The sequence below is a fragment of the Pristiophorus japonicus genome, chromosome 13, assembly GCF_044704955.1.
Source record: "Pristiophorus japonicus isolate sPriJap1 chromosome 13, sPriJap1.hap1, whole genome shotgun sequence".
In the NCBI taxonomy this organism is placed as follows: domain Eukaryota; kingdom Metazoa; phylum Chordata; class Chondrichthyes; family Pristiophoridae; genus Pristiophorus; species Pristiophorus japonicus.
The window spans coordinates 123,590,207-123,606,262 of record NC_091989.1 but is presented as its reverse complement, the minus strand read 5'-3'; the positions used below and the strand labels follow the sequence as shown (position 1 = coordinate 123,606,262).

The 16,056-nt window shown below is 45.3% G+C and overlaps 1 protein-coding gene across 1 annotated transcript in view; it reads left to right on the top strand.

The window, feature by feature from the left end:
* dus2 (dihydrouridine synthase 2) overlaps window positions 1-13,879 on the top strand; it is a 152,533-nt gene extending 138,654 nt beyond the window's left edge. The window contains 2 exon segments of the mRNA XM_070897985.1: window positions 9,740-9,918; window positions 9,921-13,879. Coding sequence (XP_070754086.1) covers window positions 9,740-9,918; window positions 9,921-9,973 — 232 coding nt within the window. The 3' untranslated portion in view covers window positions 9,974-13,879.
* Window positions 13,880-16,056: the final 2,177 nt, after the last annotated feature.

Below are 16,056 nucleotides of genomic sequence, written 5' to 3'. Positions count from 1 at the left end.
CAGTTCCCAGAAGCACTGAGTCCTTGGAGCTGATTGCCCATTGCCTTGGCCGTGATGATGCATGGTCCTAGTGGGGGAAGGGAAGAAAATAGCTTTAAAAATAACTTATTCTCACAGAACCAAAGAACAAAATAGTCCACTGGTTATGTGTGTAAATTTAAATTATCCACTTAAATTGTTAAGTATCCTAAGAAATGTTTAGGCTTCCAAAATCTCTCAATCCATTTTCTCTTTCAGTTTTTATGTGATTGTGTTAAAGCAATTCCATAGGCTCAATTTTCCCCAAGCCCGTTTTCTGATGTATTGCCAGAGTTACACCCGTTTTTCTAGGCCAGAAATGCACCAGAAATATTTTGCCAAAGTTTCCCCGATGTATAATTCAAATTTGGTGCCGCGCAGTGTGTCCAGTCGCCTCGGGGGGGGGTGGGGCCTGCTGTCTGCGGCGAAAAAGCGATGCCGCACCTTCTGCGCATGCACGAAAAGAAAATTTACGTTTTTGACGTTATTTCAATGGACACGCATGCAGAGTACAGCTCCAAGATGGCAATCGGCAAGAGCCAGTTGTGTGTGTGTGAGGAGTGTTGTGTGAGAGCATTGGAAAAATCGCAGCTGCAGCAATACAAGATGCAACGCGGTGCAAGGACCAAGAATTTCTTACAGGATGAAGTGGAGGCCGAGTTACTGTGATTGAGGGCAGATGGCAGGAGCTGGACACCAGCAGAGGTCACATAAAAGATACAAAGAAATGAAGAAACGCTGGAACCAAGTTGCAGAAGATTACTGTGCAATGGTGACCACCACGAGATCTGGAGGCCAGTGAAAAAAGAGGTGGGCGGACCTTGGTCAAGTAGTTAGTGTAAGTAATATTTTCATTTATTCAATGGAATTGCAATTGTAAATGTGACCAGCTGTGTATGTCCCACCCAGCAGAAAGACACCCTCTCTTTTTAAAAAAAAAAAAAATGCATTTTCATCTTTGCACAGGAAGGTGGCACATAATAAAAGTGAAAGAACTCGAACAGGAGGAGGCCCGGAAAATCTGCAGCCACTGACACCCTTGGAAGACAGGGTCGCTAATTTGATGGGTCCTGCCTGGAGAAAAGCAACCACCACTGCACAAGCTGGGCCCACACTCGAGGGAGAGGGTAAGCCCTGCAAATTCCAGCCTGGCTTTGCTAAATGTTAAGTACTGCGTGGGCTAGCCATGCTTCGGTTCACGGGGATGTCTCCATCAGCTACACTTCGGTTGATACAATGTATGAGCCTACTTCATGCCACCCACCCTGCCCCCTCTGCTGCTAACCATTTGTCTGTTCTGTTACATTTTACAGAACTTGAGGCCGACCATGACGATGCAGCAGAAGGTTCAGATGAGGACAAGCCTGAAGAGGAGAACATCTTCCAATCCCACCCTCCAGACCAAGAACATGAGGCTGAGGGGGAGCGGGAGGGGATGGAGATGGATGAAGCCCCCACTGTTTTACTGACTTTGGTGGAGGTGCAGGTGCCGCCCGTTGAGGGGCCAGCCCCTTCCGTGACTAGTGGTTTGTGTGTTGGTGGGACATTCCATGGTTTCCTAACGTTCGAGGCTGCGGATCCCAGTGGTGTGGTGCAGGGAGGCACACCCAGGGCCCCACCTTCCGAGGCTGAGGGTTCCAGTAGTGGGGTGCAGCGAGGCACACCCAGGGCCCCAGCTTCCGAGGCTGAGGGTTCCAGTAGTGGGGTGCTGCGAGGCACACCCATGGGGAGGAGGGGAAGGAGAGCTCAACAGATCTAACAGATATGGTTCAGATGATGGCAATGAGTGGGGAGAGCATTGATCTTACACGATCACTCCTGGACACCATCAGTGGGGTGGGTGATGAGGTCGCGGGACTGTCGGGAGAAGTAACAGCAATATCACGAGAAATGGGAACGATATCCGGGTCCATCAGTGAGGGAATATCTCAGTCAACTGAAACTATGTCTGTGACCATGACAGACAGAATGTCATATGTAGCTGATGCACTGTCAGTGAACATCAGGGAGGGAATGTCAGAGATGGTGCAAACACTATCACTGAACATGAGGGAGGGAATGTTACAGGTCATTGAGATACTGTCAGGGCGCATGAGGGACGGCATGCTGGAGTTAGCTGCTGCAATAAGGGAACACGCCCTGACCTCGCGCAATGTGCGACATGTTGTATTCCGGTCAGCTTCCGTCCGGGTTACGTGTAGGGGTGTTATGAGCCAGGTGGCGAGGCTGTACCCTTTGTCTCCCAGTACCCAGCTCTGCCCTTCTGGCTGCTGTTGAAACATGGCAGATATAACGCTCTCACGTAGGATGAATGCACCATGGGTGCTCCCAGGGTATCTTGCATCAACTGACATGATGCAGTGCATGTCACACACGAGCTGTACATTAATGGAGTGGAAGCCTTTTCTGTTCCTGTACATCTTGGAATCCTCGAAAGGTGCTCACAAGGCAATGTGGGTACAATCAATGCAGCCCTGTACCTTTGGGAAGCCAGCAATCCTGGAGAAGCCCACAGCCCTGTCACGTATTGCTTGGGTGGTCATAGAAACATAGAAAATAGGTGCAGGAGTAGGCCATTCGGCCCTTCGAGCCTGCACCACTATTCATTAAGATCATGGCTGATCATTCACCTCAGTACCCCTTTTCTGCTTTCGCTCCATAACCCTTTAGCCGTAAGGGCCATACCTAACTCCCTCTTGAATGTATCCAATGAACTGACATCGACAACTCTGCGGTAGAGAATTCCACAGGTTAACAACTCTCTGAGTGAAGAAGTTTCTCCTCATCTCAGTCCTAAATGGCTTACCCCTTATCCTTAGACTATGTCCCCTGGTTCTGGACTTCCTCAACATCGGGAATATTCTTCCTGCATCTAACCTGTCCAGTCCTGTCAGAATTTTATATGTTTCTATGAGATCCCATCTCATCCTTCTAAACTCCAGTGAATACAGGCTCAGTCGATCCAGTCTCTCCTCATATGTCAGTCCTGCCATCCCGGGAATCAGTCTGGTGAACCTTCACTGCACTCCCTTAATAGCAAGAACGTCCTTCCTCAGATTAGGAGATCAAAACTGAACACAATATTCCAGGTGTGGTCTCACCAAGGCCCTGTACAACTGCAGTAAGACCTCCCTGTACCTATACTCAATTCCCCTAGCTATGAAGGCCAACATACCATTTGCCTTCTTCACCGCCTGCTGTACCTGCATGCCAACTTTCAATGACTGATGTACCATGACACCCAGGTTTCGTTGCACCTCCCCTTTTCCTAATCTGCCACCATTCAGATGATAGTCTGACTTTGTGCTTTTGCCACTATAATGGATAACCTCACATTTATTCACATTATACTGCATCTGCCACACTTTTGCCCACTCACCTGACCTGTCCAAGTCACCCTGCAGCCTTTTAGCATCCTCCTCACAGCTCACACCGCCAGCCAGCTTAGTGTCATCTGCAAACTTGGAGATATTACACTCAATTCCCTCATCCAAATCATTAATGTATATTGTAAATAGCTGGGGTCCCAGCACTGAGCCCTGCGGCACCCCACTAGTCACTGCCTGCCATTCTGAAAAGGACCCGTTTATCTCGACTCTCTGTTTCCTGTCTGCCAACCAATTCTCTATCCATGCCAGTACATTACCTCCAATACCATGTGCTTTGATTTTGCACACCAATCTTTTCTATGGAACCTTATCAAAAGCCTTTTGAAAGTCCAAATACACCACATCCACTGGTTCTCCCTTGTCCACTCAACCAGTTACATCCTCAAAAAATTCTAGAAGATTTGTCAAGCATGATTTCCCTTTCATAAATCCATGCTGACTTGGACCGATCCCATCACTGCTTTCCACATGTGCTGCTATTTCAGCTTTAATAATTGATTTCAACATTTTCCCCACTACTGATGTCAGGCTAACCGGTCTGTAATTACCCGTTTTCTCTCTCCCTCCTTTCTTAAAAAGTGGTGTTACATTAGCTACCCTCCAGTCCATAGGAACCGATCCAGAGTCGATAGACTGTTGGAAAATGATCACCGAAGCATTCACTATTTCTAGGGCTACTTCCTTAAGTCTTCTGGGATGCAGACTATCAGGCCCCGGGATTTATCGGCCTTCAATCCCATCAATTTCCCTAACACAATTTCCCGCCTAATAAGGATTTCCTTCAGTTCCTCCTCCTCACTAGGTCATGGGGAGCTTTATGTAGTCATTCCTCCGTGCATATACTGCAGCTGTCACCTGTTGAATGCAGACATGTGTTGCATGTTGAGAGATGGCACACACATCCCCAGTTGTAGCTTGTAACGATCCAGATAGAATGAAAGTGCAGCTGTAACCTTCACTTCAACTGCCAATACAGTCCTCCTGGCGCTTCTAGGTTGCAGGTCTGCTTTCACCAACTGACAGACCTCAGTTACAACTTCTTTGTGGAAACGCAGCCTTCTGACACAGTCCTTAGTCTGCATCACTCGGGTGCAGATACGAACGCCTGTCTCGATATACCCGATATATTTCTGCCCAGCACCCTACAGGCTCTGATGGTCCTCATGCGATGACATTGAATCAGTTGTCTCCTCTCTTTCCCCCCCCCACCCCCAAACTCATTGCCGTCTTGTGCCTAGTGCAGCAGCCTTCCGATCACTACCTCGCTCCCTGGGCTTAGTGCAGAAGCCTTCCGATCGGCACCTCCCCCCCCCCCCCACCCCGGGGCTTGTTTTCCAGCCGGGCCCCCGTGTCCAGACCCAGTGCTGATTCTGATGGCCGACGCTACGACCCCCCCTTCCAGCCCTGCTTCAGAAAACTTCAGAAATCCAAGAAACTGCCGTGTACTCCGTTGAAAGGTAAAAAAAAAGTTGAACTTTATTATGGCTATTTCAAGTGTTCTTGACTCCCTCCAAAAACTTTGATGAAAAACAATGGCGTCTTTCAGCGCGGATTTGTCAATGTGCGTTGCTTTCTGTTAACTCACCAGAAGGTTTTTCGGGAGTGGCCAGATACGCCGACCTAGGATAAAAATATGTTGGGCAAACTGCAAAAAAGACTGTAAACTGGCGCAGCCTATAACCTAGGAAAAACGTAACTAAAGCAGTTACGCCGGCACAGATTCCAGGGGGAAACTTTGAATTAAATCATTACGCCAGAAAAAACAGCGCACACCAAAAAAACGACGCAAATGACCCGGGAAAATTGAGCCCTCATAAACCTTTGCTTCACAGTGTATAGATTTAATTCTAGCTGCGCACTTTGAAAATGTAAAAAATCTTTAGCCAGATAGTTTGAAAAAGCACCTCCTGATGTTGAACAGTAGGGGGCTGTCATTCCTTCCATGTCAGATAATAAATCCTGTCTCAAACATCACAGCATAGGGATTTTGACTCGAGGTACTGACTCAAATGTTGAGCAGGTTAAAGATGTGTAACAGCCAGAGAACAGACTATGCTGACGTGTAGTTAAAGATGTCACTCTTACTCTCGGGGATATATTTATTAACTGCTTTCACTGACAGTTGAGTGTGATGAAATAAATATCAACGCAAATGAATAAAAAGTTTAGGTTTATATAAGAAAAACCAACCGCATTTCCAGTTTTATAAATGGGATCTAAAGTACAAGAGTAAAGAAGTAATGATAAATTTATACAAAACATTTTCTCGACCACCATTAGTACTGCTTGCTGATTTGGGAGCCTCATTATAGAAAAGACAACAACAAATTGCAGTTATATAGTGCTTTTAACATAGAAAAACATCCCAATTTGCTTCACAAGGGGAAAAATGGACATCGATCCCAGGAAGGAGGAATGATCAAAGGTTTGGATAAAAAGATAGTTTTAAGGCAAGCGTGAAGCACAAGAGACCGAAGTTAGAGAAATGAAGAGTTTGAGAGGCAAGGCTTGTACTGCTGGAGAAGGTTATAGAGATGTGGGAGGGAGGCTGTGAAAGGATTTAAACAAGGATGAGCAGTTCAAATTTGAGATATTGTTGAACTGCAAGCCAGTGTGAGTCAGTGAGCACTGGCTGCATGATGTTATGGAGGTGGAAGTAGGTGATCTTTGGATGGAGAGACTATGAAGTCGGAAGCTTACCTTGGGGTCAAGTGGGATACCAAGGTTTGGTTCAGCCGGCGACAGTTTCTGGGCAGAAGGTTAGAGTCGGTGGAAAGATTACGAAAGATTACGGAATTTGTGGCAGTAGTCAAAGACAATGGCTTAGGTCTACCCAAGGTTTAGCTGGAGAAATCTGTGGCTCAACCAAGACTAGATATTGGACAAGCAGTCCTGCAGCACAGAGGCAGTGGAGGGCTCATGAATGTGGTGGAGAGGGAGCTAGGTGTCATCAGTGTAAATGTGGAAGCTGACCCCATTATGCTCCAAGGGGCAACATGGAAGCAAGGAAGAGAATGGGGTCAAGGATATATCCGTGGGTGACTCTGAAGGTGAGATTGTAAAGATGGGAAGAGAATGCACTATGGCCACAGTCATTGAAGACTGGCTCTGCATTCTGGGTTGACATCCAGAAAATATCTTTTGAGACTTTGATTAGGACCATTTCAATGCTGTCGGTGGATACCTGATTGGAGAGATTCAAACGGGGTGTTGCATGAGAGAAGGGCACGGATTTGGGAAGCAATAAAACGTTCAATGATTTGAGGAGAGAAAGGACTGTTTGGAGATGAGTTAGTTTGTCAGGACAGTGGGGTTGAGGGTGCAGTTTTTTCCGGAGTGGGGTGATGATGATGGTTTTGAAAGGGGGGGACAGTGCCCAAGGAAAACATTATATTTGAAACTGAGGAAGATACAAACTGAATGGGGAGCTTGATGCACTGGGAATAACTTTGGATTGCTCTAGTTGTTGTTTTCATATCTTCCCTTGGAGAATAGTGGTAGGATTCTCAAACTGATTATAACAGTCTGACAGGCTGCAATCTAAAGGCTTCTTCCATGGCTGTAACCATCGTTATACCAGCCAATAGGGTGATTAGTCCGATACGGTGGGAGCGTTTTATGGGCTCTCACAACCTATACGATGAGGAGTGGGCCGCCCACATCTGCCGGGCGTGAGTATCTCACTGGATTTCACCCCCGAATGCAGAGCCAGAGCTCCTGTCTCCAATCACCAGGATTGTTTATATTCGGATTCAAGCCCCGCACCTTCTGATTCAGAGACAGGAATACTAGCATTGAGTCAAAGGCTCGCTTCCATCACTCTCCAAGAGCCATGATAGGCTGTAAGCGCGTGTGATTCCATATGTTTTGGATTTCTTACCATCACTTGGCTTCCAGAAACTCTAAAGCTCAGATATTAAATATGGTCATTTATAAATGTATCCGGAATTTTTTTTTTTGGTAAGGGAGGACAGTTAGTTTTCTTTGACTCGAATTTGAAGATTAATTCCAGATTTAATCACAGTACTTGGGCCCTTTGGGGCTCAATCTTGTGTATTTTACTGGTCTGAAAATTTGCATTAGGTTTGTCCGGTTGATGTGTCACCATGCAATGCTATGGAGCAACACAGCACAGGTTTACACCACCTTCTCACACAACTGATGCTACCTGGGCTTCATAAAGACAGATGAACTGAAGTGCTGCCCCACAGGGCAGGATGGTGCAATTGACTCCTCCCAGCAGTCAGGCACAGAACAGCAGTGGGCATACAACCTAGTTGCTCACCCACCTCGCCAGCTGAGGAGTATTGTGTAATGCACCAAAGCACTGGGGGGGTGGGTGGGGGGGGGGGAAGGAAACAATAGAAGTTTAAAAGATTCAACTATTTGTTTTCCAGCTGAGCAGACAGATGAGATGTTATCTGACCCTGACTCTGCCCAGCCAGTTAATCCTAACGTTGGCATGCTTCCCTGGCCTTTCTTGCCTGGTGCAATGTACAAGGGTAAAGTGTGACTATTTATAGTCCAGCAGCAGCAAATAACTGAACACCAAGCAAATGATTAACATAAAAAAAGAACTCTAACAACAATCCCATTGTCCTCCTGACTTCTGTCTTGATGTTCACCCAGTTACTGACCTGGAGTTTACCCCATACTGAAAGTTTAGCAAAATCGCTCTTTATTTGTATGTATTCATTAATTAATTACTAAAGGCCTATTTTGCTTTGAGAAAATATGACCTCCTTAATAAAATATTTGCCCTTCATGGTTTGAATCAGAAAATGCTGTAATCTATTTGAGTGAGGGTTGGTTTTTATTGGGTTCATATGCGCAAATCATAACTGGTCATATGCAGCAGCTCTGTGGAAAGCACGCCTTACTTGTTTCATTGGTGAGATGCACATGTTCACGGTAGCATTTATGCGACTGGTTCAAAGTAACATTTAGTTCCGATCATCTTTTCATTCAAATTCAAGTATCTTATTGGAGCTATTGCATTATACACTAGGGAGCCGAAATTCAGGGTCTCAAAGAAGAGACCCGTTAATACCCGTTTGCGGCAGCCATTCCTAAAAATCGAATGGCCGCCGCTTTGGGGTCAACAGACTGAACCAACCTAAATTCAGGTCAGGGACCCCATTCTGCCCAAGTAGTCACACTGCCAATGTTGAGCAATAAAAAAATATTTACCAGCGATTTTCAGCTGAACTCATCGATCCCCTGCCGTGCGGTGCCCCCAGAAGGTTTTTCTGCCGGTGCACCATCTCCGCACTGAGTGCAGCCCAGCAGCTTAAAGGGAAGGGATCACAGCTGCAATGGAAATATTTTTGACGGCTGACTTGCCGATCGGCCGGTAAAATACTGGCCCCAGGTTCAGCCGGGCTGCCAATGGGCAACCTGGCACCCCCTCTTGGGTGCCAGGCCGCTGGCCCAGCCGAAACCCTCCTTGGTGGCCCAGTGGCCAAAGTTAAAAAATGATCGAATCTCTCCCCTTTAACGGAGGGGAGAGAGCGTGGTGACGCACACGCGCTGTGAGGTCACCACGATTCCACCGCTGATTGACAGCGGTGGAGGCCCCGACCGACCCATTTTCAGCCAGTCAGCCTGTCTGTAGGACTTTGAAAAAATGTCAAAGTCCTGAAAATGGATCTACTCACCGCATCAGGAGTTCCAGCAGTGGGCATCAGTTAAAAACTCATAGGTGCACCAGCTTTCTGAGGCACCTGAATTTCGAGCCCTAGATATCCAAATCAAAATGTCTTTGTATAAATGTTGGCTTTGCCAGGTAGTAAGGATTTTTATATGAATATTGTCAAATCAATTGCTCGAATTTGGCTTCGAAAGAATTTCGGACCAATTATATCATTTTTGTTTATCTATCCCCAATTTTCATCCCTTTTCACCTGTGACTCGTGTAGGCTTGTACTTCCTGAACCTCAACCAAGTGATCCTTCTGCGTGTGTGAGTTTAGACTAAACATTAGCAGGCTATTCCACTGTATAGGTCATCACAATCAGAATTGACTTTGGCCTTGCCTGACGTCCACACACGTGCACCTCTAGTGAGCATGGACCACTGGATAGACATGGGTTAATAGCCAGGCTGATTTCCCCATTTTCGATTACGTGTTTGTCCGATCAATGGTTAAGCTCCTGTCAAAATGCAGATAAAAATATCCTATCACATCACTTGCGTGCATTAACATAATGAAAGCCCCAGACAGCTGTTGCAGCTGTTCTCCCTCCTCAGTGTACAGTGATGCCTGTTTAAACAGACTCATTTTTCATTATAACCTTAAAATTACCCTCATTATTTCTCTCTTCCTTTCTTAGGGATAAAACAAAGAAGGTAGTGGAACAGTCCACAGCTATTGTGTGCCTGCGATCTCTTGGAATCTCTGAGGGAAGATTGTGTGACGGAGAAAACCTGAAGCACAAGCGAAAAAGAGACGAGGAGGAGGTCTCCAACGGCACAGAAACTACCGATACCACCTCTCTGGACACTAATAAAAAGAACAGTCCCTCACCAATGAAACTATAACTGACGTCACAGCTGCAGTGCAATAAGTTGGAATTGTGTGAAGTAGCTTGCGCAACGCAAAAGTCGTTTTATATATTTGTTTAATCGGCCAGTACTTCCTCCTTGTTCTTTCTGTGGCCAATCTCCGTGAACTCCATAGATTTTGCTGAAATGTTGTTTTAATATGGTGGCCACCTGCCTCCGGCCCGAGGGAGACCCTGGTCTGCCAGAGAAACTGCAGCGAGGGCGAAGGTGTTTGATTGCTTTCCCTAGTGGTTTATGCCTTACACAAATACCTGCATCGAGTTTTCAGCCCATTAACCATGCCAGTGAGTACCATTTAATACCTTTTAGATGTGGCATCATTTGACCATTCTATGGCTTCATTTACCACCTGGAAATATTTATTTAACATATAATCTTACACTTGGCCGCCATAACAATAACAGACTTTTTCTGTTTGCCTTACCTCCCCCACCCCCGCCGCCCATGTATTTTCTTTATAGGTTTGGGTTGACTTTCTTCTATATCTTCCTGTATAAACAATGTGTGAACATACCGAAAAAGTATAGAAACAAACACTCCTCGGTGTGTTTTTATGCATATTTATACTGACAAAATGCTGGTTCAAAGTGATGAAAATATTATTTATGTTAATTTTATTTCATTTGCCTTTTCCGTCTTTGTTCGCTTCTATTTCTGATTCTATCTTTTCTTCACTTCCCTTCTGTCTCTTTTCTTTCCTGAGTTTCCATTTATTCTCTCTCTCTCTCTCTCTCTCTGCCTCTGTGCAGTTTGATTGAGCTGCCCCCCTCACTCCTAAGGCACAGGTTTGCCATGTTTAATTCAGTCTCTCATCAGCATTGAGAGTCCCCTTATGCCAGTTTTTATGTATTATTTGAGTACTTGCTGCAGCTTGAACAAAGCGTACCTTTCTAACAAATGCATTGCCGTGTTGAAATTTCAGCACTTGACATCATTGTGTAGGTGACCATGAGCAGTCTGAGAGTACTTTCCCCATAACTACTTTTTTAATGGGAATCCAATACTGCCAATGAATCAGTGTACAGAATAGAGCTCTGCAGTGTTGCATATTGACGTCTGTGCCTTAAGCTTATACTCTAACGGGGCATTAGGTTTAAAATGACAGCAAAGCTGCAGCATTCTATTCTACACTACGGAAGAATGCTCAATGTAATGGCGGTAAGTTGAAGAACTTTCTTATCTCATCACGCTGCGCTCCAGACCTCACGGTTGATCTTATCATCAATATTTCTTTTATAACACATTATAAGGTTAATTCTGCAATCCTGTGCTCCTAAAGGGAAACTGTACACGAAGTGAGTGCGGATCAGAGATGTAACTAAAACACTAAATCCCTAATTCAATGACCTGTGAACTTGAGTTTCCCACTGTGATCGTGGGAGCATGGCATTTGTTCTGCATCAATGGACCCTTCTATAACTAAAAAACGGGAGTGCTTTGAACCGATTGAAAATGTGCTGAGAGCTTCTTGTTCCTAATCTGGTTGGTTAATGAATGCTCTGACTTTATACATAGGAACATAAGAAATAGGAGCAGGAGTAGGCCATTCGGCCCCTCGAGCCTGCTCCGCCATTCAATAAGCAAATGGCTGATCTGATCTTGGCCTCAACTCCACTTTCCTGCCTGTTCTCTATAACTCTTGACTCCAGTTATGTTAACATTGAAGATATTGACGAGTCAATTCTAACCTGTTGAAATCGGCGGTAACGGGGCGATAAAGGTCTGAAAATGGGCTCAGTAAACTTAGACACCCCATTAACCTTGACAACCTGCCCGTTACCACTGGGCAACTGAAGAAACCTGCCTATTTCTGGCGGTAAGCACCTTTTAAGATGTGTGAATCAGGGTCATATGACATACACAGGACCCCGATTGCCAATTTTGGAGTTCTCCATCAGACCCCACAAAAATAGTGCGGGCCGCTGTCAGGCCAGGTTCTTCTCCCACCCCCACCCCAACCCCAACCCCCAACTCAACTTCACCTCCCCACGACCCTCCCAGGACCGACCTGCAGCTGCCACTGACCTCCCCATGGCTCAAAATCAGCGCGCTGCCTCAGGACGTCCCATGTAATTTTTGAATGGACTATCTCACAGCTCATAAAGTAAAGATGGTAATACTCATTTAGAACCTTAATCTTTTGACATATTTCCTACTCGGTCGGAAGCGTGTCTCCAGAGTACGCCGCCGACCCGAAAAAAAATCCGAACCTACCTGCTGGCTCCCGGGCTTCGGAGAATTTGGGTCCTTGGCCTGCGTAAAGATCCACAGATCCCAGGGACGCAGGCAGCTGGGAAGCACCCTTGGAACCACATGGGCCAGATCAATCAATTAGAAAGGAGGATATCTCATCATGCTTATGGGGATTCCATTTACGAACAGAATCCCCATCATCAAATGAGGAATCCCAAAATAATTTACACAACTGGAATAAAAATAAATGTTTCCATTTTTGCATTTAATTAAAAGTCTCTTTAATGAAGCATTTACAATAAAAATGACATTTTTTGAAAAATAGTTTTACTCTGGGCCAAAATGTACATCAACTAATTTTAAATGTTTGTGGATGATTTTTACATTTTTAATTTAACATTTATATTAGCCCTTACGCTGGCGAAAGCATGTCCTTAGGTCTGCTTTTACCAGGCATAAGGGTTTTGTGGGCAGAACTTGGGCAAATAGCCCAGTGAAAGTGATTTTTGCGTCAGTTTGGATGATCTGTCATGGCGAATCTTGACCGATCGCAAGTTGTGGGTTCTCGCGTCCAATGTTTTTGCTTTGACTTTTTTTCCTCCAAATAACTATTGCAACATTTTGATGAGAGCAGAATCTAATCCGATATCAGCAATGGTTGCTACTAATAAGCTGTAGTAATGGCACTGGCTTGTTGAAGAGTTTACTGGCATGGGTCCAACATTATTAGTTAATTCGATGCATTCTTAATTGAAATAGCTCATCTAAATGCATGTTAAAACATAATGCATTTTATTTTGCAAATCATCAGCATCCAAGTAAACTGTTAAATAAGAAACAGTTGCTCATTCTATATTGGTTCATTGAAAGAAAAATATTAATTACTTGCTGTAGATATGGTCATCTTTATTCTTTGAAGGGAATTCAACCTCCATATCAAGCAGGATGTTGGCATTGTCCCATGAGGGGGCAGGGGGGAGAGCCCATGAGAACATGCCCCTTTAAGAAACTTGTCCCCTGTACAATCAGGATTGCACTCTTTAGTTCTTTGACCAGGAGATTCATCAGCGAGCAGAGTAACTCCAAGCTTGACCACATCAGAAAGAAATATTAACAATAACAACTTGTTATCTTTGGAACATTTCACCAAACACAAATTACCCCAGTAAAGTGTGGGTGGAGCTGCAGGAATCTCCACAGGCCCTGCCTCTGAGAAAAATGGCAAATTAATCGGAGTGGAAATTGAGTCCTCTGCCGCCCCCCCGCCCAACCATTCTACCAGTAATGGCCATGGAGCTTGACCGGGCAATTTCTTCAGCTGCAATGGAGGTGGGTAGCAGGTGACAGTGGATTAACAAAAGAAATTGCTGTGCCTGTATAGCTGCAGTAAGGATATATAGGCACAATATCCCTTTGCAGCTGTGGAGCACTCAAAAATATTCCTGCACCATAAGCTCTTGGGCACTCCCAGTCTGAAGTGTGTGGGGCGGCGGGGGGGGATCCCGTCTATCCATTTTTTCCCATTTTATATTATGCTCCTCACATTGGATGGCATTTGTAATACAGTAAACAAATGCTCAAGTGTAGGGTTTAATTAGTGTACATACCTGTGTAATGGACTTACCATTAGTTTATAAGCATCTGCTTAGTTGGTTCGAGACATATTGTAAATGTATACTATACTGTAAAATCACAATAAAATCTGACGAACAAAACAGGTCCTTGGTTGAGCTGTAGTATTCCATGATGTGTGGTGTGCACCCACAAATTCATCCTGCACTTCAAAACCCATTGATGGAGTTGTCTTCTGATGAACCACACACAGTTTGGGCTGTGAAATGAATCGCCTATGCAGAGATGAAACTATTCTTCATGAATGTGCAACTCTGAACTCGATGTGTCTTCAGGTTTTCTTAAAAAGATTATTGCATAAAATATTGAAACCTATTTATAAAAATTGAGATGTGGGTAAAAGTAGACAATGAATATGTGTATATTTTATTTGTGCTATACTTGACATCCAGATCATGTTGGTTAATATAGGATTTTTTGCATATTGAATTACAAAATGCATGCTCATATTTTAGAAGAGGATGTTTACCAAATCCTGAGGAAGAATGTGGTGTCCTCATGAAAAGGTTAAGGTAGGTCAACTTTCCTCTTATTTCTGGTGCATCTTCACCTTTGCTCTTGCTTAAAAGACCTTTGAGGTCACCTGGCTACTTTTTATAGTCCTTCTCAGATTTTGTTTTTGTTGGGCAGCTGAAATCTCGTGAGTTTAATGCTCTCCTGTGGGCAATTATGGGCTTAAAAAGCTTTTTTTATAATTTACATTACAAAATCGCTCATTTTGGCCTCCAAAATACGAATAGAATTGGGAAATTTGTATTACATAATAGGCATGTGAGCAAAATTGAAGCCCATGGGACTAGATTTTACACTTTTGTGCTTATCGCCGAAAAATGGGCGTTATTTCTGGCGTGGACAGTAAAAATGAGTTTTCAGATCGCCAGCTTCTCGCCCATTCTCAAAGCACCCAGTCTCCATTTTTTAAATTGGGCGTTACCGCAAGCGATATGAAATGGGTGGACGCGTTAAATCTCGCTGACCTGCCATAAAGCGTCGCCGTCCTTAGCAATGGCATGACAACGGTCGATTCCCGCAATTCAGGAGGTCAAGGATCATCATGACATGCGCAGAAGAGGAGACAGAGAGGGAGCTGAGAGACACTGAAGGCATGTGTGGCTGTGGTGCGCGCTTGTTTGGCTGTTGTGGGAGGCACGAGGGAAATTCACCACCAGCAAAAAGCCTACTAAGCATCAAAAACATAGTTGGCACTGAGTTTTTGTCCAACAAATATATAACATGGAAGGGATACTGGAGGCCCTAGAGCTGGTAGCCAGGAACACTGGTGGCAGAGGGCTCCCAGTGGTCCCGGATCCGGCACGGCACTGCACCCCAAGGTGCTGCACCACCATTGCCAACCACACGAGAGCCAGGAGCAACATCTTGCTTCTGGCTCGGAACACGTTCCCACCTCGGGACTGTCCTCTTCCGTATCTGTCCAAGCAACGGTTCGGCTGTCATTCCCTCCCCCCCCTTCAATGAAGCATCGCCTGAGGAGCTCCTTGGCCAGGCGGCTTGGAGTCGGGGGGAGGGGGTGGGGGAAGGGTTGGTTTTTACAGAAATACTGATGATTTCAGACAACTGTTCGGTTTAAATGTTTTTTACTGAACAAAACCTTGTTGCGCATTGGCTTAGATAGCTGCACCATTACATGCTGCCGATTTCTTATCAAAGGGTATAATTACACTTAACTTCAATCAACTTAAACTTTAACTGTCACCAAGGTGATGCCCACCATTGATGTATGACCTGCACACCCAGCAGTGCGTCACCCTTGTAAATAACACCAACGTTCTTTCAGGCAAAGCTCTCATTGATGAGCTCTTGACGTAAGGCTCTTGCAGCTATCATGCCACCACGAGCCCTTTCATGCGGTCTACAGGGGGACAGGGGCATGGCTTCAGCATCAGCCTGATTGAGCCAATGTCAGCGTCCGCCCCCTCTTCTCTCTGGTGAGGTGGACTGTCAGATTCATCAGGCGATTCTTGTCCCCTCCTGATAGCCAAGTTGTGCAGCATGGTGCACACCACCATGAATTGAGCTACCTGCTCAGGGTGGTTTTGGAGCTCACCTCGTGAGTGGTCCAGGCATCTAAAGTGCTGCTTAAGCACTCCAATGGTTTTCTCCACGATATTGCGAGTGGCTCTGTGGCTCTCGCATCGCCTCTCTGCTTCGGTGTGGGTGTCACCCAGGGGGGTCATCAGCCAGGCCATATCCTTTGTCCCCAAGCATCCAGCATTGACCTTGTAGCTGATTGTTAAACAAG